This window comes from Varroa destructor, unplaced genomic scaffold (genome assembly GCF_002443255.2).
Source record: "Varroa destructor unplaced genomic scaffold, Vdes_3.0 BEIS01000004.1, whole genome shotgun sequence".
NCBI classification, from domain to species: domain Eukaryota; kingdom Metazoa; phylum Arthropoda; class Arachnida; order Mesostigmata; family Varroidae; genus Varroa; species Varroa destructor.
The window spans coordinates 46,619,929-46,646,725 of record NW_019211457.1 but is presented as its reverse complement, the minus strand read 5'-3'; the positions used below and the strand labels follow the sequence as shown (position 1 = coordinate 46,646,725).

Here is a 26,797-nt window from a genome sequence, read left to right as displayed (position 1 = left end):
CCCCCTTTTAGAACTATTAGTCTGGTCTAAAACGATATACAAAAGAGCCTTCCCTTATGAGCGAATTTTAGTCAAAAGTGGAAACACTGGTTAGTCGCTGGTTTAAGCCCTCCGTTGCCATACGTCACATTATTTATGTTTTACTATAGCCATCACCTAAGTACAGCTCCAATCAATGTCATCGGCTGTTAGATTTATGCATATTCAGCTCATTGCTTTGAAGGCCGTAGGCGTTATTGGATTTACGGAAGAGATCTTGAGAGGTGCAGCAGTAATGCATTTCAGTTTCCACAAAGATTACGGCTACATTTTTCCGAGACAAAGGGGAAAATATCACGAAATATATCGCGAGAAACACAAGATTGACGAGTCCAAACAGTATACTGACGAATCTGAAAGAAATCCGTGAACTGGAATTAAATACGTCCAGAGTACATGCGTATGTCTAGAAGAAGACGGCTTCAAAGTTCAGATTGATTCTTTGCTTTCCTCAAGCAGTGAGCTTTATTGTCAAGAATTACCATTTTACCAGCAAGACAGTAAAACGAAAAGCTACAACTGGCACCTTAACTTTTGGGGGTTTCCGATTGTCTCTGGTGTCTAAGGGTTTGTGATGTCTCTGTCAAAAGGGTAAAATTATAAGTACCGATGTCACGCTAAGCTCATGAAAAATATCCTATCATTGTCCTGTTGACGTGCATGCCCGATATCATCATGGGCAGTACTATCCGTACGGCAATTTTAATTCTTACTCTAGTCATTTAGGTAACCAGTTGATGACCTATTCGGGCTATTCACATTTAGTTATACCGTCCATATATTATCAGGAGCAGCACCAGCATCATCATTGTCGTAATACGCTTTGACCTATGCCCACATCGCCCCATTTGGCCATTCACCGAAGTTATCGGGGTGTACCTTAGTTCTTACATCATCATTGGTTTTCTTACCCAAGCTCAACGAAGAGATCTGATAACGTCGGCTTCCTGAACCACTGGGACCATTTGCATTCTATAAGCTAACGCCCGAAAACTTGGATCGGAGTAACATCATGACATTCTCATTGTGGTGCTTTAGCACTTTAGGACTTCGAACCTGCGTAACTTGCTATACATGGTTGATTTTAAGCTCATACGTTGCACGTTTTACTCGAAATAGCTTGTGGAGCGTGGCAGAAGTGACTGAAGTATGCATGCTCCGGCCGTCCTGGCTGGCTTCTTATTTAGTCATAATCTGATTGGAGCCCTCAAATTTTAAGCTTTTATTTCTAATTTTTGCTACTTTAAACTTGCTCTGTCTGGAAGAAGTGTACACACCGGTATTTCGTTTGATCTGCAGAATTCACATTCGATTGTTTATTTCGTTAGATGAGCGTTCGGAGAACAACAGGCTTGTCGCTGTAGAGTGAAGGCTACTGATATGGAAGATTTTTTGTTTTTGTGTAGATGACCGCTTTGTATGAGGATGTTTATACGTGCCTGTGTGTTGTGTGGCTGCGTGATGCGCGTTGGAAACATTTTTTCTTAATTCAATAATATGCTCAATAAATTCAATAATAATAATTAAATGCCAGTTTCCTTCATATTTTATTAGGGATTAGGTAAGTTTTAAGGTAATAAAAAGTTTGATTCAGGTAAGTTAAGGTTTAGTAATCCAGTCACAAGCTTATATTTAGTCATTTAAAACGTTTCACATTTTTTCTTTCTGGAACAAAGGCACAGCGTCTCTGTTTTCACATCGATATCTAATTAGATTAACTTGATTTCTGAATTTTCGCACGATAAACATCAATAAGTTGTCTGCTTGAAATTGTATTGATTTAAGAATAAGCGCGAAGAAGAAATCACTCTAACAATATCTGACTGTATTGATTACTTAAATCAGCTCATGCACATGTTGGTTGCAGCTAGACATATATATTGTCCCACGTCTCATACCTAATCTAAGTATATATATTGTTTTTTGGAAAAATTTCGAAAAACCGTTCAGCCGATTTTCATTATTTTGGTTCGCTAGGTTTGCTCCAACGAGGAAAACTCGTAATAAAACCCTCCTGTCTGAAAGCATTTGTTTCCCTGTTGACATACATAAAAAATTGCACTGTATTTATGGTACGTATGTGGTACGCTTGGCACCACATCGTACCATACTGTGGTGCTCTCGTCTTTAAACGCCTGTGACGCTATCATTCGTTTGGGCGCGTCATTAAAATTGACAGGCGATTTGGGAAGAAAGCACACATCGAGCTACTTTGCTACCAGTGCCATATAAACATAGACTAACTAAAAAGACTTGATACGTCTCAGTTGTGCATCCTATGTTTAACCGTAATGCGGACGGTTTTATATATAATGTTTTACCACCAGATGTGACGATGGAACATGCGTGACAAACATGCGGTTTACATTGAAAAAATTTATTGACAAGACTACTATATCATTATCTGGACTTCGCTATCACTGAGCCCGAGCTGGTCGATTAACACCGCCGTGTTTCCGTGTGGCACAGGTCAAGTGAGGACAGCCATTCGGGCCTGGTATTACGAACACTGTCAACTATTATCTAAGTGATCCAAAATTCATCTTGTGGGTTAAGTACCCATTTTTCTGATATTCATGCATTAACGGGTCAACGAAACTACACAGGTCACATGGATTCTTTCTGTAGTGCTTTGTATAAATACCAGGTTTTCGAAGGAGCTCTCTATTTAATTAGTCTGCCATTGGTTTTTCTTATCTAGACGTATCTAATGTCGGCGTTGTTATCTGCTTGCTTTCAACATTTGTAGTAGACGTACATAGTTTAAAATTAGCATTTGGCGGATTTCAAATCTTGTAAAAAGATATTTTTGATTGAGAGGACATTTGATTGATTGGAGATTGAGAGGTCTCTTGAGGGGACATTAAAATTCGTAAGTTTATAAAATTAGGTTGTGACGTTATTACATTTTTATAAGGATATGTTTAGACAAGGCAAGATTAGGTTTCTATCTTCAAATCAACAGTCTAACGGAAAACCCTAAGTGCACATATATTGTTGTTTGCTTCTAATTATCATCACATGTATTTCTTAAGCATATATTTTGAAAAAAGCGTATCGTGCGGTTGTTAGAGTAACCAGTAGAGCCATTTGCGGTCAAAAAGTCGGCCTAAAACGCGGCGGGCCTATGGCAACAATTAATTACTTGGTTGAGAAATGTAACGAAGTAGAATATACACTTTTTTATAGTTCTACAGAAGCTTTCTATCGTGATATTCGCAGTTACCTGCCTCGACATGCGTGATATCGCTACTAAGCGCTCTAGAAGAACCTTGTCTTGCGATGGCATAAAGCAGCGTTCGCACTATCATAATTTTGCATAACAGTGAAATGTGGAAAAGCTATTTAAAAAATCCCCTTACCAAAGAATCAGTCCAACTAGTTTTCAAATATGGAAGAAAAATTACGCTTTCCGAGCTCACAAGTACATCAACTGCCAGAGCCGTCCACGTGCCTATTCGGTAAAACCCACACGCGCACGCTGATGCTCGCGTTCATTGTTGCTGAAGTAAGGAATCGTACATTGCGCTGAGTATGAAATAATAAATTAATTTATTATCATATTTACAGTTAGGGACATATGGCAGATGTAGGGTAGAATATACGTCACTAGCACTATTTAAACAAAAAGTCCTACAGAATAGGAGGTGAGCTAGCAAGTAAGCAAATGCACTTTTATCTGTACAGCTAAGGAGAAGATGTGCGCGGACAGATCGGTCGGTGTCTGTGACTCGTGAAAGCGTTATCATGATCTGCCTCAAGCCGTCGAACAGCGGTGGCCCTTTCAATAAAGTCCACCATAGTGTCCGCCATAATGGCCGTGAACGGCGTGAATTGCTCCCGAAGGTATTGACTTTCCGAAGCCAGTGTTAATGTACGGGGCGAATGCGGGCTCACTAGACTTGGTCCCAGGCTCATTCGTCTTAATTGTGGCTCTGAAGCCCAGCTTACCAGCCTGGTACTGAACGCTACGGTGGCGTCCATCAATTTCACCCAGATAATACGATCCGACAATGTGACCGTGTGAACCCTTCTCCTGACGCCCATTCACGTTTCCATAGCCGTCCTTGATATCGTACTTGAATTCATAATTTCCATAGTCGTCCTGATGGCGCGCGGTGGCGGAGTGGCCTCCATGACCCCCGTAGTGGCCGGCAAGGGCCAGCGAAAAGACGCAAGCGGCTACAACAACGAGCTACAAAACGAAATACAGGTCTAATCGTTAGCTAAACAAAACACAGACGTACACTCGAGATCATTCATGTGCACTCAACGTTAGTGTACAGGAAGGAACATGTTTCAAGGTACTTCTGAGCTTCTGTCAGGTTCGACAGCAGCGAAATTCCGAGATGAAAAGGCCCAAAACGCACCTAACATCAAACGACATATTCAAAACCAATAAAACATCACTATCCAATATATTAAACAACGGTAATACAACGTCTGATCCTGTGTCCAACGATTAAAGCACTCACTTTGAACATTGCTTCGTTGGTGTTATGTAGCAGAGATATGCGTACCACAATAAAATTGAACTACTTTTGTGACTGTTTTATAGCTGTCCAGTGTCTCGTTGGACGGGCGCGGACTGATCGCGCGCAGTGAGCTTTTCTTGTGGTAGACAAAAGCGTAGAATAGGTAAGGGCGTGGGGGTTCGACGACTGTGATTGCGGCTACCGTGCGCGACCCAGGACTCGATTCTGGGACAGGTGTTAACAGAACAAAATTTCGTTCGTTGTTAAAAATGTGAAAATTAAATAATTATAGCGTCATGGACAGCAATTGCTGTCAGCTGATCAAAAAAATTAACCCGGGTATGACGTGGATTGAACGGAACACCTATAAACATCGTATAGGTAGTACTTTGCGGGTAGTAGCCAACAATTTTAAAAAATAAAGGGCTGGCGCCACTTTGAGATAATTGCTAGGCTCGTTTTTTAAATCGGCTATAGATTTGCCAGTTGTGTGCGCTTTTGTGAATAAAATGTTTTTTTTTTCCCTTAGATCTTATTGTCGAACTGATCGGTTCTGTGACGTTCGCCTACCAGAGAAGCCAAAAGTACTTGGTAGTTGTCATCGAGTGCAGCGAGCAGATAGTACCGCGGTGTTCGTCGAGAATAAATAGTTCGTCTGGGACTCTGTTCAGCGTAGAGTGGATAGCGAAAGTAAATGTAGCACAATATATTAATGAGGGACGTAAGATAGTACGTCAATCTGATGCTGACAGTAGAAAGTCATTTGTTGTCAACCTTCGACCCGTTTGACACGAACCAGCGGATCATCAACCCTGCAATAGATGTTTTTCGGTAATAACCGGCTTTGTGGCCACAGGGACAGATTCGGTACTTCGAATTGACACTCCGTGTCCGACTCGTTCACTGTCTATTAATGGGCATTTAAAGGACAGTGAGGTCTTGAATGAGATCAATGCGCCTACAACGTCCGACAGGCTCTAGGCTTACCAGTACTATTTTTTTTTACATAACTACTACGTTTTCGTTTCCAACCGACATTGCTTATTAAAGTAGCGTGGTTACTGTTCTTGTAGCCGTATAGAGGAAAAGTATCTGCTTACAAATGATTTAGTATGTTATTATTATTAGATTTATTAGATTTTTGCTGACCCTACGTTACCACTGCGTAATTAATTAATAAAGAAGTTCTTGTTTTTATGTAGGGTTATATGTTCATTTCAATACGCTGTATGTGAAAAGCTAGACGAACTGCTACTACCATCTACTAAATAACGACCATAGTCTCTTTTCTAACAAATCAAATATTGTAGGGAAATTATTCTTTTGAATTTTCTGACATATGTTTCATGTTAGTGGCCACATATTGTCTTGCCACAACTATGTGGATACGAGTACTTATTTCAATGAGATCAAGGTATTAGTTTGACACTATTTAAGTAGCTATAATGAATTTTACGGCTGATTGTTGCACTAAATAACAAATGAGCCCCTTAAATTAACAAAATTACCTTAAGTGTAGGTTACATAACAGGACTATGGAACGTTGAACTATAAAAATATTAATACCAGGTTTTAGTAACCCTAAATAATCTTGTACAAGCACTTAACAAACGTTTCACAAAAAAAAACTGTAAGCCAGAAGTTCTTTATCCGTCAAGTACCTGGTATCGAAACAGATTGGAAAATGCGAAGCCAATAATCTTACACGCTAATAAATTGCTCACTAATTTAAAGTGCTAATGTGTTATAATTAAAAATTAAGCTAGGCAAGGTTTTTACGAGCAATACACGAATACGTCATGTGAACTATTAGTGTTTTTTAAAAAATCTGCTAAAAGTGTGCCTAGTAGCCTAGGTTGCCACTGACGAACAGATACCGAACTAATAGCATTTAAAAAAAATATTTTACACTGTTGCATGAATCGAAGCGCCGACACTTGTCAAATTCAGACCTAAAATTCGGTCCAGATTTCCTAATAGGTCTCGAGTGCTAGCTTATTAAATTGAAAAACCGTAGGTCGAATTTCTGAAGTCAGTCTAAAAGTGGAAGAAGCAACCTCATGTTTGTCCCAATTGCTGATGTACCCTGATTCTGCATTGCGCTTGTTTGAATCCAACTAAACTGTTTGGGCGTCATTGTTAGCTTCCACAGCAGTGAGTATACAACTGTTTCTAGTAGGAGCCAAATGGAAAGCAACGCGTCCTTATGAAAAATAAAATAACTACCTTATTTGTAGCCGTACAGAAAAGCTAAAGTTTACTTGCAGTACTACGTAAACTCGATAATACGTCAATAACATGTCCTAGTCACCCGTACAATCGTTCGAATATGGCGCGCTTTATTGAAGTGCGCCACATTCATGTCAGTTAGGAAAAAATCCTCGATATTGAAAAACTTGTGACCTATGCAGAGCAACTGTCACTTTGGGCGCAGAATCTATAACGTAAAGTATGACTTACATACAAGCTAAACATGCTAGGATTATACACGACTCGACATTTTCATTTGCTGACTCCATGGCAGACAGTTAAACATCACGTAGAAAATAAGAACATGGAGGTCCTCTGACTATGTCTTTGAGATACAGCAGCTGAAGTGAGATGAAACGTGAGGTTTTCCATATTACGGGAAAATAATTATATAAACAACTATTTTCGTTGGTTTTTCTGATGACTACCTATGGTAGTACTGATGATGAATGGTTCTTAACGGGCTTTCTGAAAGCCGTGTTCGTAAATGGAGCAAATGGCTCACTCCTCTTAGTGCCAAATTCGTTTGTCTTAATGATAGCCCCAAAGCCTAACTTGGCTATTTGGTATTATACGCTACGGTGACGTCCGTCAACCTCACTTCCTGAAAACATAATCATTTAAGCATTTCTCTTGACGCCCGTTCGCGTTCTCATAGCCGTCAGTAATATCGTACTTGAACCAGGGTGACTTTGAAAACCATGGAATAGTCATCCTGGTGGCGAGCGGCTGATGACTGGCAACTTTCAATGGCCCCCGCGAATTCCAGCGAGGGTCACTGAGAATACGTAGCCCACTACGACAGCGACAGAAGAGGACGAAATATACTTATATTTTAATACTATAAAGTAAATTAGTATGGGTGATTCAGATTTCCCGGAAGAGTACAGATTTTACGATGCATAATACTCGTATTTTTTTTTGTTTTTATGAATTTATATGTATATATTTTTTTTATACATTTTGTTTATAGGAATGCCATGGGGACAACGTATGTTGGAAACGATGTTTATGTTGGAAATCACCGCAACTTTAAAATAATGGCACAGAAAAGTGAGAACGAAACGCCATATTGCAGTTTCTGACGTCGCCGTTAATCAGTAACGGCTGATATGTAGTCCGGATAAAACTATAAAAAAAACGTTTTCTAAAAACGCATTCTAAGTATTGTGTATCGAACCGATTTATGAGCATTAATTGCGGCGACCTACAACAGGAAATATCTATTGGAAATTTGATTTGAAGTGCTATGGAATCGCAGCATCGATTCTACAATGCCCTACATGGTAAAACTTTACGGCGAGTGTAGGGTGGCTGGAAAAATCAGGACTAGGTTAGAAATTAAACCAGTACAATCTGATACTAGTATGTACTGATATATCGAACAACTTCAGTCAGTCGAACATTGGGTTTGAACTAGAGAAACAAACTAGCTGGAAAACAACAACAGCAATACCAAAGATCAGTGCGCAACTAACAAGTAAGTTTAACGATTTAATCAACCCGCTATGCACATTTAGAAGTCATCTAGTTCGCACTAGAGGAGAGGAGTCAATTACACGAATGAGTAATCGCTTATTAACAGACATCTCTGCTTCAGTAGAAGATTCTTTTGCCTGTTCTTCGCTCTGACGTTATTTGCCGCCGCCGAATCTCTTCATTCGGACTGTAGCTATTCCAGGCTAGTCACCGGAACACCCACCCTGACCATGATCTTCTTCATTCATATCAAACGGTGAGCAAACGTACTGGTTCGGACTGACGACGCCTTGAAGCGCATCACCTTCTGCGTCCTATAGCGGACGCCACAACTCCGCGTAATTGTCGGACCCAGTTGCTGGGAGAAGGCGCAAGTGGAGAGAAAATGCAGCAATGGTTTTTGTTTTAGACCAGCAACATCATCATTAGTAACTGGAATATAGAGCAGATTTGTTTGTCTATTATGAAACCCTATCTGTCTTAAATTACCCTATCCCCTTTACTTTTCTCGCCCCTGGGATTTTACGTATTCCCAAATGACCCTGACGGTAAGCGCCACTGGGGTCGGTCGCTGTTAATATAGCTTACCTTGCGCTAACAGTAAAACCCGGTGCTGAATATGCTGTGCGATATTACGACAAGTTCTTTTTACTAAGGACAACTGTGGTTTGTTTTCTCAGCCGTTCACTCCCGGTTCAACGGGTATCACCATGTTCTTCAGCAGTATCATTTGGAAATATATATACCACGGCTCGTTAAATGTCCGGTCACTACATTTTCAGTTTTAAGGTAATATTTATTATATAAATATCGTATTATATACGATTTTGTAATTTTAACCCACTATTGACATTTTACATAATTTGTAAATCTCATACTAATATATATATAAGTGATATGTAAGTATAGCTAATGCAAAACGAAGAAAAAGCTTAGTCTTCACAGACATTTGAACTTCATTGTCCATTTATAGGTGTATTATGTATTTAAAAAATGTAAACATTAATTTCTTGATTGATGATAGGCTTGGATGTTTAGCCGTACTGTTAGTATTCGTGAATAAAAAAAAATTTCGAAGGAACACTCCCACATATACTTTTTACTTCTTGCCATTGTTTAAGTCTTTATGCAACATTACAGGTATGGCAGTCGGGCAAAAGGTAAAAAGAGTACGTGAAGTTGCTAGCAGAATCCAATGTCGAGTGCCAATTTGCTCAGTGTACGTTGCCTACCGGCGGTATAGGAAAGAAAAAGTCTTTAGGGTTTATCTATTTATGCACGTCTGTGCATAAATAGGTAAACCCTAAAATAAAATATAATATTTTCGTTTCACAACTTACAAATTGTGACCCTTTATTACAAATAACCATTCCTTTTATCAAATTAAAAATTCGGGCATTAAAGCTCATATATTGGTACTAACGCATCCCTGCCCCTGTAAGCCCCTTCTAACTTCTGGCCACGCCAAGTGGGTAAATACCATTCCACACTGCAAATTTGGGGATCACAGCGAAAATCATTGTGTTCCATTTACTATCAATTACATAGGTAAATGTCACTCGAACACACAATTCATCTATCGCAATTATTTCACCCACAGAGCTGATCCTCAACAAAGAGAAAACCTTTTTTTTTTATATATAAATTAGTCGTTTTTGCCCACTAATCCTGAATTGCCTTCCTCCTCTTGTGATTAGCAGACTGAACCATTCCTATCTGACCTATAACTCACTCGGGGCACCTAAAAATCGATATGAAAATTTCTTTCCTTTTCTTTCTTTTTCTTTCTATTTCTACTGTATTAGGTTATGCTTAACAAGGTATTCGAAGTAATACATTGGAACGTTAATAAATCACCTATTCTAACAGTGACAGCAGTTTTGTGACGAAGCTTTTGAATCATCGAACTTACCAAGGATTATTGACTGATAAATGCAATTACATATTAACCTATTTAAAAAAGAGCTCGACCACGACTCATCCTGAAGCCCCTTGGGCTTACTGGCTTGAACGGAACCTGTTCAGCATATTGAGGCTATTATTAATAATTAACTCAAGCCTCACCCATTCTTTATTTTTTTTCTTCGTTAATTGTAATTAACTCGACACGGGTATTCGCCACCAATATATACTTTTCCCGTGAAGGGCCCGGCAGGCTGTCCGACGCTCTTGCAGTGATGTTTACGTTTCGGGAATAGGTAAAGGTCGGCTCTTGTATAAACAACACTCACCTTTTTCTCGTAGAGCCTTGTTAGTAAGTGCATTTTCTGCAGTTTGTTTTGCCCAAAATCTTACGCCTATTTTAAAGCTTGATAAGTACATTTAGCCGTTCTTCGGTCGTGTACGACAGCACGACGTACGCGTCACCCGACTGTGCTCACTTCGCACGATCCCAAGAGAAATTCTGTGGCTTTTTATCAGACATGCGGAAAGCATTTGTCGAAAAATTCTGGTCAGCTCTGAAGTTCAGACTTGCCTTAAAAGATGCTATCAAAAATCCGATGGTGACCTTGTTCGTAGCCGGGTATGAATTAGAACCTGCCTCGTAAAGCCAAAAAGAGATAATAGCGAAATATAAAGTTCAATTATGTTCCGAGTCACGATGGCCGAAAAAAGTAACTATCTCTTAGACGAGAGGATACGTGCCTTTTTAGGCGTCGATGGGCGACAGTGGGTTTGAGATTGAACCCATAGTAAAATCACAACCTAATGTTTGGAAACGCGTCAATAACCATCTCAAAAGCTACCAGAAGCGTACCTTTTAGAAGGGGCGAATTTAAATAGACGGGGCCGGCGCTAAGAGTGTCAGATAACACGGGGCCGGTAACCTACTAAGTACATCAACGTCGCACAAGATAGCCACACAAACAAATACGTGTCCAGTTGCTGATCAACGAAGTCCCATCCCTTAGCAACTGCTGTATTACGATTGGACTGCAAAGGTTCATTATTTCCATAGACCGTCAACGGGACTATATGACAATGGAGAGAAGTCTCACAAGGTATAGCCATTCGAAGTCGTTGAAAAATCAGCGAAAACAAAATACCGACGCCTCAGAACAGAGGAAAGGGCAAGTTAAATAAGTTCTGCAACAGACACTCTGCGCCCACTAAAGATGCAAATACTTAGAAATTAAGCTTTGTGTACGTAAATGAGAGCTATACAGAACCTCTTCGACTGAAAAACGGCTAATGCCTTTCAATTTATAAAAATAGAAATACGCTTCACAGTGTACATTGTCATTTTTGTGACCTGATAGAAGATGCATATATCTTTGACGATACCGAGCACTAATGGGGTAGCAGAAAATATGAGAGAAAACCTTTTATCTCTTTAATGGCCATTTTCTGTCTGATACGAGCCAGTGTCGTTCGTGCTCTCGTTTAATCTCGTATCGAATCAATAGTATAAAAGAACGAAGCACTGGAAATCCGCACATTGGAGACGCAAAAGTACGTTTGATCTTAGCAGATATTTGACCAAATCGCGCAGACTATTTAGAATGGAGCCCGATAGCCACTGTCAAAGAAACGTCCAGATCTTCAAGGAGACGGCAAAGCAGATGAACCTTAGCGAGGATTCGATTATGAAAATCGAGCAGTACTTTCTGCAGATGTATAGGGCTGGTTCAATAAAAAGCGAGTGCCCAAGGGGTAAAAGTGAAAGTGCCGAGAACACCTTTATAAGCGCCTTCATCAAAAACTCCCAAGACCTTGTTCCTGACAACGAGAAGGAACTGGTTGGTCAGGTAGTAAGGACTGCACTCGAGGAAATCAAAAAGTGTGCATATTTACACTTACGCAAAATGAACGAGAAAAATTAAGAAAGCTCTTCGTCGAAATTAAACATGCTTGTTTTGTTATTCCAGGATATAGATGCACTGGGGGGAGTCGGGGGGAGTACTGTTTGAACGCTCTACGCCGGAACAGAAAAAGTTAAGTTCTAGCTGGTTCGTCGTCGAACGTTAGGTGCGTGAACGTCTTGATTTTAATTAGTTACATTAATTGTTGACGATTGACGCATCTGACTCACTCGGTAACGATTTTCGATAGCTATTTAAGTAACGGCATCAAAACTTGCCCTTATTGGGTTGAGGTATACGTCACGATACCGTAGAACGCGACGATTGGCGATGCCTAGAATAGTCCTAATCTGTACTTCACCTAACATGACGCTCACATGAGTAGTGAAAAGGAATCTGCTTCAGCCATTTCACTGTGGACGAAATATTGGGTAAAAGTCAGAAATGTGAGTCAAAAAAAGTCAAAAAGTGAGTCTCACCATGAGGGATTTTTATTATGAGCTAGATCGTAATTACAGTAGCAGCATGTTAGCGGACTTCCTAGTAATTAACGTTTCGTTCAATTATTGTGGAATTAAGGCGAAATATATTCTTCCGCATTTAAGAAAAACTAAACTCAAGATATAAAGCACGAAATTATAGAATTTATTTACAAAAATATATACAGTCGGATAAATGTAAGTATCACCTTGCTTCATACAACGCAATGGAGATCATAGATAGTAGTGAAGCTTAACGAAAGACTAGATTCTAGCGTAGCAAGCAGAAACATGGAACCATAGTTTAGAACAAAAGTTAGGGATGCTTGAAATTTCAAATCGTCTGACATCTAGCAAAAAAAATCTTTTAGTAATGTCCATATCCATGGTGTCCATGAGCTGCGTGGATTGCTCCCGAAGGTATTGACTTTGCGAAATCAGTATTAATATATGGGGCAAATGCGGGCTCGCTAGTCTTCGTGCCAGGCTCATTCGTCTTGATGGTGGCTCTGAAGCCGAGTTTATCAGCCTGATACTGAACGCTGCGATGGCGTCCGTCAATTTCACCCAGATAATACGATCCGACAATGTGACCGTGTGAACCCTTCTCCTGACGTCCATTCACGTTTCCATAGCCGTCGTTGATGGCGTACTTGAACTCATAGTTCCCATAGTCATCCTGATGGCGAGCTGTTGATGAATGGCCTCCATGATTTCTGTGGTGGCCAGCGAAGACCACTGAGAATATGCAGCCGGCGAGAATGACGAGCTAGAACACAGACAACATGGTTGAACGTACATTTATTTCGTCTATTTCTTTGTTATGTATCTTATAACTAGTCTTTGCAAATGACCACAGGTTATACTTTATTGATTCTACTGACGATTGAGAGCATTTTCTTTAGACACTCATACACTACTCAGTGTATGATAGCAGGACTTAACAACAGGAATAACAGCTGATTATTTTTATTGGACAAAATGCATATATCAGCTGTAGGCCGGTAATGCCACACAAAGGCAAAAACATTCCAGCACAAAAACATCTAGCCAGTTACTCGCTGAAGTTTGCACAACCCCATCACAAATACCGTGCTTCTCGTCACACGATTAATCATCGACACAACAAATTCAATTTAGTATTTTCACATGTATCCGATCGTGAAAAGTTGTACCACCACTCTTTTTTCAGCCTCATAAATGTTATATATTTCGTCAAAAAAAGACCCACACCGCACGCTCAATACGACTGATTACAATGTTATTATATCTATGATAGACACATGAAAACTCCTGGATTAAGTTTTGCTAAGATCAACTTAAACTTCTGGTTACCAGCACACTGCTGCTGAAACACTCACTCTGAGCCACATGTTATCTAATGCTATAGCGTATCTTTTCAAACGCTGACAAAAATTGACTGAAGGCGCCTCGCAGCGTACAACAAGCGGTCTTATATATCGGGTCTTTGACAGAAACGCCAAAAGTGACGTTCAGCACGCGCGCACTACTCAGACACGCACACAGATATAACGCTAAATTGTCGGCTAAGACGGCCTTCAATAAGGTGAGGGATCCCCTTCGGCTAGGCCCAAAAAAAGGGGAATTCAATTCTGGGGCAACGGGAATCGCATTCACAAGGAGAACAATGCAGTCGCGCCCGACACAAATCGTATTGCTAAAGCTTACTCCTCCACTAGGGCAAGCGCACAAGAACACAAAAAGCAATATTATAAAAATTGAACTACTTCTTTGGCGTGGCAACTTAGCCCACAACGTCTACTCCTGACGTGGCCCATATTTCTCCTGCTGCTGCCACTTCTGCACACTTCTCTCACCTACGGCCGCTGTCACAGCTGCTGGCGCTTTGCTGGCTATCAGAAATGTACTCACGGCACGAAGTGCAAGGTCATTCCAGCCCCACAAATATAAACCTTAGTAGTTTGTGTGTGGGCACGTAGGGCGCAAGTGTACTCACACACAGGGAACTCATGCGTGGTTACGTTACTGTGAGTAAATCCTCATTTGGGTCTACAAGTCACCTCGTGTCATGGAACCAGAAATACGCGCCCTTTGAATTGTGGAAAGGTGAATATCGTGTCAGAGATAAATATCATAGCTGTAATTTGTCTCTAAATTAAAGAATAGCCGTGATCTTGGATCACTGTTGTGCATATCGACAGAGAAGCACAGGGATATTTAGAAGAAATGGCCTAGTACAGATTAAAACGGCAGTTTCGGTGGATATTACGGGGCGGCACAAGGTAAAGGGCTCTCACATAAGCTATCTTCACTCCTTCGTCAGCGCTATTGAGCTTCACTAATCGATAACAGGATTTATCAAGGCAGAATCATTTAATTGCCGTAATCGTAGAATTGCGGCTATCCTTTGTCCTGCTAGAAGTTAGTCGCGTTTTGCTACATTCATAGAATAGGTGGCCTCGGAATCGAACGGTTTTAGCTATGTCACAAACAAAAAGTTTTTTTTTAATCAAGAATTTTTCCTAGAGATTTCTGATTTACTGACATCACGAAGACAAGGAGGCAAAGTCACGTTTGTACACGACGATGCCAGGCCGCACATGGCAAGATCGTAAAAAAAGAATCTAATGAGGGAACCTACTGCACCGACCGTATCTTCCGAATTCGTTCCGATGAAACTTAACCTTCGTCAATTACTCGTAGATGAAACAGTTACCATTCGTCCCATAATCGAAAGGGTCCCAAACCTGGATGGACTCTACGCCAGATCTAAACATTTCTGTCGAAAACTAATAAATAGACTGGTTGTCAAATGAAAAAAGATTGTGGTAAATGACCATAGATGCACAATGAATTAACTTGAATGAAAAACTAAGTTAACGAAGACGAAATATATTTTTAATCTAGTTTAATATACATGCGCAGTGATAGATCGGTGCTGCCTGTTTATGAGCTACATTTAACTGAAGACAGATATTTATAAATGAAACCGACCAACCGAGAGAGCCGTGATGAACGTATTCGTTCAACATTCCTGACATTTGCTTCAATCGAGGCCTGAATCGTTCGCTTGTCTTTCTTGGCATGTATGATGATTTCTTGCTAGTGGTCTGAGTATCGCGGTGTTGGTAAAGCAAGATTTATCGAGGTCCCGCCTAAGCAGGGATCCACATGATCCAATGAATCAATTCAAAGCTGTTTAGCTATTCAAAGGTCCTGCCTTCAGTTGGAACAACTAGAAACGACTAGAAACTTGCTTTAGGATTAAACGTTGTTGTCGTCGGTTCTGCATCTTGATAAAAAACGTATTGTTCAATACTATAATCCACAGTTTCACTGCAGCGACGATACCTAACCCAAATAGATATTTCGAGCTTCCTCGTGGTTACGAAGGTTTCACGATAACCTGAAGCCAGCTACGGCCATCAGTGGAGAACTTAATTTTGGAACGTTTTTCCAACTGGCGTTTACATTAGCAGTAAAGCTGTTGTAGTTAGGCAGAAATCGAGGAAGACCGCTTGAGACATGTGAAGAGTATTGAGCGGTGAGCAAATGTCTTGGATTCTACAAGACGTCTCCAGATCTGATTTTTGTGATACAATAAAATTCTTGTAAGCTGTTGTAACACAACATCCATATAAAAGTAACCTTTATATTCGATATTGAGACACAAGCTTTCTTAAATAAACATTCTAACATGTTTTTTTTGTCGTTTTTTTTTGATGCCCTTGGATCATGTTTATTTGCTATCTTCTGGCCTGGCAACGAAAGCTTTGTTCAGTGCAAACTATCGACTTTATTTCGCAAAAGAGATTACAAAATCATTGTGTTAACAATGTGCCCGACATTAAAATTTTAGGTTGCAGCTTGGCGTAAATCGCTCATATTCCAAGGAGAATTCGTGTCATCGTGAGTTTGTGATCTGTTTTAAAAGGAATTGGTTACTTTCTAATGTCACGGATAGAGAACGACATACATGCCCTTCGCGACAAATACTCCAGCAAGGCTTGTCACTATATGTATATAGCTCGGATGACGTTCGTGTGGAGACACTCGCACGTTTCACACAGGCGTCCGGTGGCGAACACAGAACAGAAACATACACAGACGCCCACAACCGTGTGCACAAGTCTATATATAAGAAAACAATGTATAACTATATTCTTTTCCTTTCCTTTCACTTTGGCACATTCAGGCATTGCGTACTGCTATTGTTGTTATTAGTGGAAAAACAGACCAGGTGTCTGTGGCAAAATTCGCGATGTGAACAGATGAATCTATGAGACAATAACTTTTCAGCTCTTCGCATGTTTCCATGCTACAACCTCCCTTAGGAAATCCTGACATTGTGGCCCCAGTATATTGGCCTAGTGGTACTCACTAGTGGGGGCGAACAGGGAACGTGGGGTGGCTATCCCAGCTGGTTACCGACCTTGGTTTGCACTTTGCATTTGCTTGCACTTGTAGATGCTCTTTAGGCCACAACTACGCATGCTGCTGCTGATTATTGCTACAGTGACGTGTTTTAGGTGAGCGTGGCCCTGCCGTTAAACGGACAGGCACTAGACCTTCATTGTGTTGGCTGAATAACGGTTTCTGTCATCAGTAATAATCATCGCCGCGATACAGGTTGCTTTCATGTATTAAAGTCGTATTAGTAGCTTACGATAGTAAGATGGAAGAGCCGATCTGGGCTGAGTTGTCAGATGTACTGGTTCGTAGACAATAACTTGAGAAATTCTAAATCAGAACTAGTATTGATAACAGACTAACAACGGCGTCCATAGTATCTGATTGAACCAACGAGAACATAATAGGTGATTGACAGAAGGTCTTTTGTGTCGTCAAAAAATAATAGACGGAACGACGGCTGATAATCTGGCTGTTTCCAGGCGGCCGTCACCGACCTATAGAGAGAGAGCTGTGGAATACTATCCTTTCGAACAATCCGCTAACGCGTTAAACAACTGCGGGGAGATAATAAGACACAAAAATGTGATACTGAGATAGGGGATGAGGCCACGCAATGCGGGGAATCGGTAATACGGGTTTTTATCCAGAGTTTATAATTGAAAGGGCTAAGGTCTTTTGAGTTGATTGTCGTTAAAGCTAGATAGAGATTAGAGGAATTTCATCGTAATCGGTTTCTGACTTCTGCCACTAAGTCCAATTAAGAGTGTCCGCTTGGCCCCATTAGATCTTCGTTCACGTAGTTGGACGCATATGTTGCGTAGACGGGTAGGGGCTTATCCCACTTAATCCCATCGTACGTACCGTAGCACCCTTAGGTGCATGCTGCTTGTTTATAAATTTCACGCTATGTAGCTGGCCTGGCGTCCAGCGATCGAATACGGCGCTCGTTATATCTGGCCAAGCTTGTCGATAATGGATTCAGACAAATCACAGCTCAGCTTACTTTTATTCGGTTTGGGGGTGGCCTTGACTTTGTCGGCGGAAGTCTCTAGTCCTCAATGTCTTCCTTCTACGTTCACTTTGTTCTGCTCTCGAACGTGCATTACGTTCGTATGATTTTTCTAACAACGAACACAATTTCGTTCTTATAATTCACTCTGATCATACAAGCTTTACTCAGTCATTTTAGCTGTTAAAAAAACATTAGATACTGCATTGTTCTACCTTGTTACCTACATGTTGACGCCAACCACATTATCACGTATGCGTATCACACGCGAAAGTCAAGACAATGATTACGTCTGATCAGTAGTGCTGGTTCAGTTTACAGGAAATTTTGTTTTATCTCTAGTTCCTGAAACAGCTTTGGCATGACAAATGGACCAGTAGACAGGCCTAGTTTCTTCTAATCTACCAACATATTGGTGGGCGACATATCGGCTGCGTAGTTATCATTCTTGCTATAGATTCACCTGTGACTGTTATTTTTTTGCCACATGAGTAACTGTGAAATTGAACGACTATTAGTGGGCGCGGAACGTTATCCTGCTATCAGCCTGCGCTCTAGTCTGAAATGCAGAGCCGTTATATAGGTAGATCAAAAGCTGATATAGGTGCGTGCTCCCGTGCCTTCTGAAATACAATAGGACACTAGGATGTGAGAGTAGATTATTTGAGGCTTTATGTCGCCAATAGTATGTACTATGTGCAAATACAGGCTTGATGGTACTATCAAATAAATAGGTGAAGCTTAAGGCATTCATAATTGTGGCATACGCTTATCGAACTAACATCACTGAAAATGTTTAGCCAGGAGTTAAAATCAGGGTTTCTACTCTACCGAAGAAGTACACACTTTAGCGTTCTTCCTGTACAGATAAGATCAGACAACTCATCCGTGTTTACATTACTTAGCCCAAGGTTGTTCCCCACTGGTAAATGATATGGAACGACTAACATGAGTTAATTTGCCACGTAGAAATATCAACTGTGTACTTATGTACAATAGAGCAAGAACGATGAAGAGAGAGTGGGCAAATTGTCGCATTTCCTGAATATACTAGTTTTGCTTGTTGGTTCCTTAATCGTTAGGTGTATTTAACCCGTTTTTCGCTAACCACCCTGTTCGCTCATACGGTAATGGTTTTGTCGGACTGTCAAGCGAGCTGCCGAACGCCTAGCACCTCCCTAGAAGAACGGCAGGAAAAAACAATTGACTGGAAAATCCTGACTATTTGACGGTTCTAATAGTACTTATAGTAATAAAAATAGCTGCATTCGTCGGTCTGTGCTTAGTTTGTCGCCGTGTTGGTCTTCTACATGTGCTCATTTTTCGCCAATGATCCTATTTGTCTAAATAATCCAGTGCGTTTGGGTCGCTATCCCCTACATGGTCATGCTTTTGAGGAGGCCCCTGATTCAACCATCAGCGTCTTCGTGTGTGACGCCGACTCGTTAACAAAACGTAGAATACCAGCGTGGCTATTTGTTAGTGCCGCACTTTTTTCGATCCATGTATTTATCAATCTATATGTTTATCTGGTTGGCGTATTGTACGAATGTAGCTTCTTTTCGGCCATCGTCTGGTAAGTCTATTACGATGGATTAGAAGCAGTCGACGATGATTACTGTTGTTTCTCTTTCTGTGTGTTTTGAGCACCAACGGTTTCGAAGGATTGGCATGCTTACGCGCGCTCTTCGACTCTCCGTTTTTATGTCAGTGCTCAACCAATCTCCCACGAAGCGGTTCAGCCCCTGTCGTAGTTTTGATAGTGGTGGTGGTGGCAGTGGAATGGCGGTGATGGCGAAGGCGATGACGCCGACGTAGATGCGGTAACGGTCGATCCGTGACGGCAATCGTCTGTCTTTAGGGCTACTTGCAGCCCGGTCTCTCACTTAACTCGCGGAGAAAACTCATATTTCCCGAAGAGGCATAACGGACGAGGCGGGCAAAGAAGAAGCAAAAAGGACAAAAAACACAACAACAACAACAACAGAATGCGGAAGGGAGAACGAGTGAGAAAAAATAAGAGAGAAAAAAGAATACGCATCTCCAACGTCGACTACCGCTGATCGTGGGTAGTAGAAAGGTACGTCCACAGCAATCACCCCAGGAACAGCCTCACTACCAGCCCACTCGCGTCTACGAGAACCACAAAAAAGCCACCATCATATCCAATAGCAAGCGGCGGAATATCAGCGCTCACCAGAGCTATGCGCCATCGTGTAACGACGGCTCGGTGAGCTCAGTCGCATCAGTTGGCTCGAAGACGGCCTCAAAGCGTTGACTCCATCCCGCTACAAGCGAGACACGAAAGTAAAAGTATACGGTGTCATGCTCTAGCAGCACTCGTACTAGAAGAACTGCAGGGTGAAGAATCAGGACAAGTTTAGCGAAGACGTCCCTAAGGAACAGCTGCAATGAAAGCTTGGCGTTTGGCATTGTTTGTGTGCGTAATTGTTCTGTTTATTGCCATCACCGTTGAGGCTGGCCGGCGATCAGGTGCGAAAAGAAAGATGTTTAGTCTTTTTTCGGGTTTATTCGTCTTATCAGTAGCTTTGTGAAAACTTCTGAGTTAAAATTAGGCCTGTGTTAATAAGCTAGATCGGGCAAAAGGTTCATGTGCGTGTACAGCTGCGTATCTGTGTGTGCTTATACCACATCAGCAATCAAGAGATCGCTGAATCGTACTTAATGATCTATCAGACTTACGTTAATTATAGAATAGTATCGGATATGTATACGATTGCTTCGTCCTTAGAATATACTAAAATGTATCTTTCCATCTGTGTATGCTATAACGGCGTGAGTAAGAAAATTGTGATATAAATAGAAAGTAATACTGGTTGCTAGAAGTTTTGTGAATGGAAAATCGTCGCCTGGCAATTGTGTATCATTTCAACGTAATGAATACTGTTGATTTAACATATTATATTTATTTATACATAAATTATAACATCGTACCGTGTGTTGATCATCGCCTCCTTGTGTCAAGCTGGAGAAGAATGACAGCTCGGAAACGAGTGCTAATGGAGTGGTCACTGAGGACGTGTACACCCCCGAATATTGTTAGATCATTGTCAATCATGAGACCTAGAAGGCGCGGACAACGATTCAGAGAACAACTAAGAAACAAAAAATCTGGTGTTCGTATCGTCTTTTTAATTAGTTTTAGGTTATTTTATAGAAATCTCTCAATGGCTATTGTACAGGTCACTAGATATTTGCAGTTCATCACCGTAGTAATTAACAAAGGGTTATCGATACAAAAGGATCCACAGCCAATAAGCCAGTCGTCGATCTCGTAGCGATTTTCTCTTTAAAAGACATCAGTGCAGGCAGCCATGAACCCCCACAGTTGGAATGACGTTTACCCGAATGCATACAGCTGCAGAATCATCTTGTAGCTATCTCTGTCGGAACGACTTCCTCAAAAGAGAAATAGATCTTGAACTATTTTTAGTAGATAACCAATGCGACGTAAGGATAGTACCGTCTGCGTTCACCATTGCCTTGCCAACAAACTTCACCTGCCTTCCTTCCATCCGTCTATTTAAAAACATTTGCCGTTAACATAAGCGAATGACACTTCGTTTACCCTAATAACCACGGGGTCACGCGAAACGCAGTCGCCCCTTCTACTCATTGTTGTGGGGATTTCATCGTATTCGATACATTTTACCCTAAGCTGCGGCAACTGTCGGCTTTTTTCTTATCATCTCTTACTAGAGATAGCTTCACAGTTCCTAAAAGTCAATAATCCTATGAAAGCCATCTCCAGAGCTTCACGTGCGCGATTCCTTGAAGAACGTGGTCTAGGGGACTAATCGGACCTGCTCTTTCTTTTTAACCAGGTATCACAATCCATAATTGAAGTACATCTATCTCTAAATGTAGATACTAGAACGAGAAATAAGTGTTGACAAAAACTTGGCGCAACAGCGATATCTGGGATGTGCATATCAATGTAAGACTCATGATATATTAGGTGGTCATCAAATGGGAAGCAAACAATAACGCGCTAAAAAAAACTTCCATAGATACAGAAGTTGCAACTCGAAATGCGGTATGGTAGGACCCTTTGCCAAGCAGCGAATTTTCCATTTTTCGCTGATCCGTCCTGGTTAGCCGTACCAATATTCAGGCCAAATTTGGCTAAAAGATTATGGTTACTGAAAATTCGACTGTGTATGTGCTTGTGCCTAGATGTACATGCCATTAGGCTGCGTAGTGTTTCTAGGTTTTTCTTGACCAAATTTTTAAACAATTAGATGCCGACGTAGACGGATAAGTTCAGAAAATCAGAAGCCTTTAATGCAACGATCGAGTCCTACCTGCATAAGTCCTTTAAAATTGCTATTGTCGTCAGTTGACACAAACAGTCGTCTGTACTAGTATTTCAACTGTTTTACTGCTACGAGTAATTAACGCAGGTACATTGTCACGACTACCCGTTTAGTTAGTGAACGCTTACCAAACAATTGCGAAATTTTAGACTCCCAGCTAACAGAAGCACGACATATTTTTAAGAACAACTTGGCACGATGTGACGCGACGTGGCTACAAATTACCCGCTACTTCTTTTCGAGCTTTTAAATTCATTAATTTTCTAATTAAAATATTAAATTACAGATGGCGGTGGTAGCCGACGCAGAGCAAACAAGGTTTCCAAATCAAAAGACACTTCACCACCTCAGAGGGTAGACGGACCAGATAGCTCAGTTAACGGAGGTGTTATTCAAGACACTTCCGCCCCTGGAGGAGTGGTACCTGTAACGAAGATGCGCAAGAAATGTCGACAGGACGAAGATGGTTATTGTGTGTCTAGGCGACGTGGCGCAGGACAAAAGGTCCAGCGCGTTAGCGGGTCTGTTGCTGGCGGTAGCGACGCGGGCGGTACCAACAGTCCACAACGGGAAAAGTCTGATAAGAAACGCACAGGGGGACGCCGACAGAAAAATGGGTCCGCTTCTACTGCAGGTGGCCAGCAGAAGTCGAGGCAGAAAAAGCAAAAATCACCGACTACTGCCGCTGCGGCCACTGCAGCAGGCAAACATCTAAAAAGTGGCAACGATTTTGCAAACATCAATTCACCTAACCCACCGTAGCCTGAGCGTACGGCCGTATTACTTCAATGGATCTGCCTCCAATGGACCCACAAGCAGACACACACACACACACAAGCACACGCTAAGGTAGCTGCAATGTTGAAATATAATAAACTCAAATAATATAACAGTTATGGTAATATTAGCAAATTATAATGTAGTAATGCACCAGAGCGCGAACAATAAAAGGATAACAGCAGTGCCACTAGGAGCTATTGCGGATCGTTCGTTATATGGTAAAACTTTGACAAATGCGGCGGGCGTCTGGAGCTCTGTCAAGGAGCGTTGCCGCTACCCAGTTCGCATATATCACGCCAACGAGCTGATCAGAAGCTAAAATTATGGCGAACGATACTGGGTCCGGATGAAGTCGTAACAACGTCGAAGAAACATCAAAACCGTTAATGCAGATATCACAAATTTCTTGCCAAGGTTACTATCTGTGCTTTTGCTAGGTTGTAAAATCATCATAAATTATTGCTAGAAAGGAATGCTGACAGAAAAAGGAAAGAACATGTTATCTCGTGTTGAGCTTAGCAAATAAATCTTAATTGATAACTAACAAATAAATGTTAGTTTGTATCTGTTCTAGGCTTCTTATTTCTACAGTTCATAGCCAATAGCAGTAATGTATCATGCCAAATGGCAGGAAAGTATCGATATGTCGCTCGATTAGTATGGTCCTACAAAAACTTTTAGTTACTATATGTCTTTGTCGTTGCCTCACTGTGACGAACTAGTGTTACGTTACCGTAAATAACTTGAAAAAACATCTGAGCAGGTTTCGTCTAGATAGTTAAAATGAATTGTCTGTACTTACTCAGGGCTATCTCCACCGTTAAGTTATTAATTAATACGAAGTGGCAATGGCCAAGAGGGCTCTTCTTGGTGCAGTTACATTTTGCTTTATATGTTTCAAATAATGTAGGAGAAATTCATATTAGCGTCTCTATTATTACATGCTGTGGTACAATCTTTGCTAAAACCGCAATAGGGCATGTTGTACCATTATAACAAATGTGTTATATCTATGGCAGAACAGACCCAGAACTAACAATTTCCAGCTTCAATTAAGAAAAAAAAAAAAAAAAATATATATATATATATATATATATATATATACATAAGTGTTCGCATTTTTCTCGGTCAATGACAAACGTAACGCTGTACACGAATTCTAGCAACAGATTTATCCATTATATACCGGCGGGCAATGCCCACGACCTTCCATAACCCTTTGACCCGTGAGTCATTACGCCTTGCCGGAAGTATTCGGGTTTGGCTTTGAAGGATTCGTCCAGCCACCTTTTGAAATCGTCTTTATTTTCAAATAAACTGTTACAAATTGCATTTGGCGATGATCAGAGAGCGTAGTAATCCATCGCCACCGGATCTAGAGAACGTGGTAAGCGCAAATAATCCGCTCGTTTGACCTCTAGCTATTTAACAGTCCTTACCATGTATGGTCTGACGCATTGTCTTTCCTATCTATCAGATCTTTTCTATTTGATTACCTCATTCAATCAAATCATATATCGAGACTTGTTGTAAATGGTTTTTATGAGTAAAATACCTCCAGCCCCATCAATTCGCCACGACTGCAGGTCACCTTCTCGACTGATTCACAAGTCGTCTTCCTTCAACAACGCCTTTAGGCGGTCTTCATCTATCTCGAGTGGCGAAGAGGGCGTGGTGCATCATCACCTAATCAAGAATACAGCTCTTCTTTTTTCAGATTAAAGCCATCTACCCCAACGAACAGTATAGAAGTGAACGGGGGCTAAGCATTGGGACAAATGGTTATGGTTGGATTTGTAAGAAGCTAGCCACGAGTAAAGCGGAGGTGAAGTACTACAGGAAATGAAGAACTAAAGTAGAGCGCAAAATAACTTTTCAATGGCACAAAGTATGATGGATTTATAATGTGTTAGAAGTTGTCCAGTTGTTATTTACGACTGTGCCTTTGTAAAATTAAGATTGGTTCAATGATTTCCTCATCGTTGGATTTGGATTGCGGCCATTACCGTCACTGCTTACTGATTACAGTCACTGCTTTGTTGTCGGCAGCTGGCGTCAGTAAAAAGTAAAAGTGACTCATAATTAATATTATAAATGGAGACATCGTTTTAGGCTCAGCGGTAACAATTTCGAAAAGAGTGTACCTATAAAGTAGAAATTTATCGTATGAAATCAGCATCCAACTAAGTGCCGGTATCAAACAATTAAGCTTCGATTAATGCCAATACATACACAATTGACAGCAGACGAGTCATAACAAGGGTTCTGCTTCGAGTATCTGTATAAGTGTGTTGAAAAAGAAAAAAAAATAGACCTTTTTTTTGTCTGTTAGTAGCTATTTTTGCAGAGTAAATTAAAATTAGCATTGCTAAACTCTACAGTCGCATGTTTTAGCGTGTTCTATACTATTTGCTTGATCTGTACGCATCTATTGTACTAGGCTTTTAGGTTGCTAGGTAACGTTGTTTAGTACCAGGATCATTCAAGATATCGCTATTGTTGAGAAACAAATACCTACAACTTCTCCGTCGATTAGTGGTTATCGTGCTGTACGTGTCTAATGCAAAGGAACGTCTCTGTTCGCCTGCGGACTTTCCCTACTGGTTTCGTCACTTGTGGCAAACACCTTTGTTTTTGCCGTTTTTTTCGTTGCTATTGTTGCTAGTATTATTTTCTTCGTCAGCTACAGCCCCCAGAACGAGGATTGCCTGCACGTAATGACTTACGTCTTGTTTCTTGCGTCTAGATCATAGCAGTTGGCACTAGCAGTGATCATTATCATTTCTAGCGCTGATAGAGCCATTAGTGTTAAGCGCGTACCTTTGTGAAAGTAACGCTGCTGGAATTGTAGGCCATCAATTAGTAACATAGCTTTCTGACTTCAAAAGCGATCCCGATTCTACCATGGCCGCTACATCGTGGGCCCATCAGCATTCCTGTTGCTCTTGATCAGCTGTTGTATCCGCATATGCAATGCTGAGAACAAAAATCCTTAAAAAAAATTGAACAAAATTGAGAAGAAGAAAAAAAAGAAGAATCAAACGTAATAAATTAGATAGATAGAAACACTTACCTATTTGCTCTTTGCATCATCCCCAGTTTTACAGAGCCAACATCACTCTCTTTATGAAAATGACTGTAGTATATAGAAGCTGCTATTTACTAAGCATCTGCTTTAAACAGCTGAGGGTTTCTATTCCTTCCTTTTCATATGGTTCCGTCCAACAATGGCGAAGGCCAGCATCACATGCTCGGCACCGGTCCGTAATAATATTAACTAGCATACTGTAATAAATACTAACTAGTCGGCCCCTAAAAAATTCTTAGGGCAGTCTTAATAATAATAACAACAACTGTGTCTTATAGATAAGAAAAAAGGAAATTAGTTTTTTTCTTCTCTATATGTGTCTAGTGTTCAAATTAGCGCGGCTTGATAAACACGCCAATTGCCGTCACGGTTAGATAGCAGTGCTTGGGGATGTTAATCAGTAAGTTGAGATAATAACTTTGAGAGTCCTTAATATGGCAGTAAATAACGGTTCGCATGGCAGTTACGTCAAAGAACATAGGAAACTTTTAATTAAATACTGGGTACATTTACGTAGTCCGTAAAGAAATGGTTTAATATGTAATAGAAATTTTAGGCATATAGCTGTAAAAAAAATTCGGAGCGCGTCTCTTGTGCGTACTGTTACGCAAGGGAAGATCTGTACAAGTTCCACATGACACAGCCGCTAAAGGTGTTCAATGA

General features: G+C 40.8%; 3 protein-coding genes and 1 long non-coding RNA gene across 6 annotated transcripts; 1 reads left to right on the top strand and 3 right to left on the bottom strand.

Annotated features, from left to right (window-relative positions):
* Positions 1 to 2,395: 2,395 nt before the first annotated feature.
* Positions 2,396 to 4,654, bottom strand: LOC111249833 (adult-specific rigid cuticular protein 15.7-like). The gene is made up of 2 exons (XM_022804219.2): positions 4,515 to 4,654; positions 2,396 to 4,234 (listed from the first exon to the last, which is right to left on the bottom strand). Exons 1-2 carry the CDS (start codon positions 4,521 to 4,523, stop codon positions 3,824 to 3,826), a joined length of 420 nt encoding a protein of 139 aa, XP_022659954.1. The 5' UTR covers positions 4,524 to 4,654; the 3' UTR covers positions 2,396 to 3,823.
* Positions 4,655 to 8,487: 3,833 nt separating this feature from the next.
* On the bottom strand, positions 8,488 to 11,303 carry LOC147756285 (uncharacterized). 2 transcript variants are annotated; one of them, XR_015326945.1, is made up of 3 exons: positions 11,002 to 11,303; positions 10,475 to 10,781; positions 8,488 to 8,601 (listed from the first exon to the last, which is right to left on the bottom strand). It is a non-coding gene; the product is annotated as an uncharacterized LOC147756285 (long non-coding RNA). The 2 variants fall into 2 exon arrangements; XR_015326944.1 differs by having other exon boundaries at positions 8,554 to 8,675.
* Positions 11,304 to 12,670: 1,367 nt separating this feature from the next.
* Positions 12,671 to 26,359, bottom strand: LOC111250069 (adult-specific rigid cuticular protein 15.7-like). Of its 2 annotated transcripts, XM_022804702.2 has the most exons (3): positions 26,120 to 26,359; positions 25,867 to 26,037; positions 12,671 to 13,294 (listed from the first exon to the last, which is right to left on the bottom strand). In XM_022804702.2, exons 2-3 carry the CDS (start codon positions 25,900 to 25,902, stop codon positions 12,893 to 12,895), a joined length of 438 nt encoding a protein of 145 aa, XP_022660437.1. In that variant the 5' UTR covers positions 25,903 to 26,037; positions 26,120 to 26,359; the 3' UTR covers positions 12,671 to 12,892. The 2 variants fall into 2 exon arrangements, with proteins under 2 accessions (XP_022660437.1, XP_022660438.1); XM_022804703.2 differs by lacking the exons at positions 25,867 to 26,037; positions 26,120 to 26,359 and adding an exon at positions 13,887 to 15,018.
* Positions 19,706 to 23,610, top strand: LOC111250068 (uncharacterized). The gene is made up of 2 exons (XM_022804700.2): positions 19,706 to 20,422; positions 22,553 to 23,610. The coding sequence occupies exons 1-2, from the start codon at positions 20,341 to 20,343 to the stop codon at positions 23,026 to 23,028; spliced, it is 558 nt and encodes a 185-aa protein (XP_022660435.1). The 5' UTR covers positions 19,706 to 20,340; the 3' UTR covers positions 23,029 to 23,610.
* Positions 26,360 to 26,797: the final 438 nt, after the last annotated feature.

Excerpts from the sequence above, each read along its gene's own strand:
- LOC111250069 (XM_022804702.2), bottom strand. The coding sequence starts at position 25,902 with ATGGCCTACAATTCCAGCAGCGTTACTTTCACAAAG. Across the intron at positions 13,295-25,866 it reads GCAGCGTTACTTTCACAAAG|CTCGTCATTCTCGCCGGCTG; the intron begins GTACGCGCTTAA and ends TCTGTGTTCTAG.
- LOC111250068 (XM_022804700.2), top strand. The coding sequence starts at position 20,341 with ATGAAAGCTTGGCGTTTGGCATTGTTTGTGTGCGTAATTGTTCTGTTT. Across the intron at positions 20,423-22,552 it reads TGAGGCTGGCCGGCGATCAG|ATGGCGGTGGTAGCCGACGC; the intron begins GTGCGAAAAGAA and ends ATTAAATTACAG.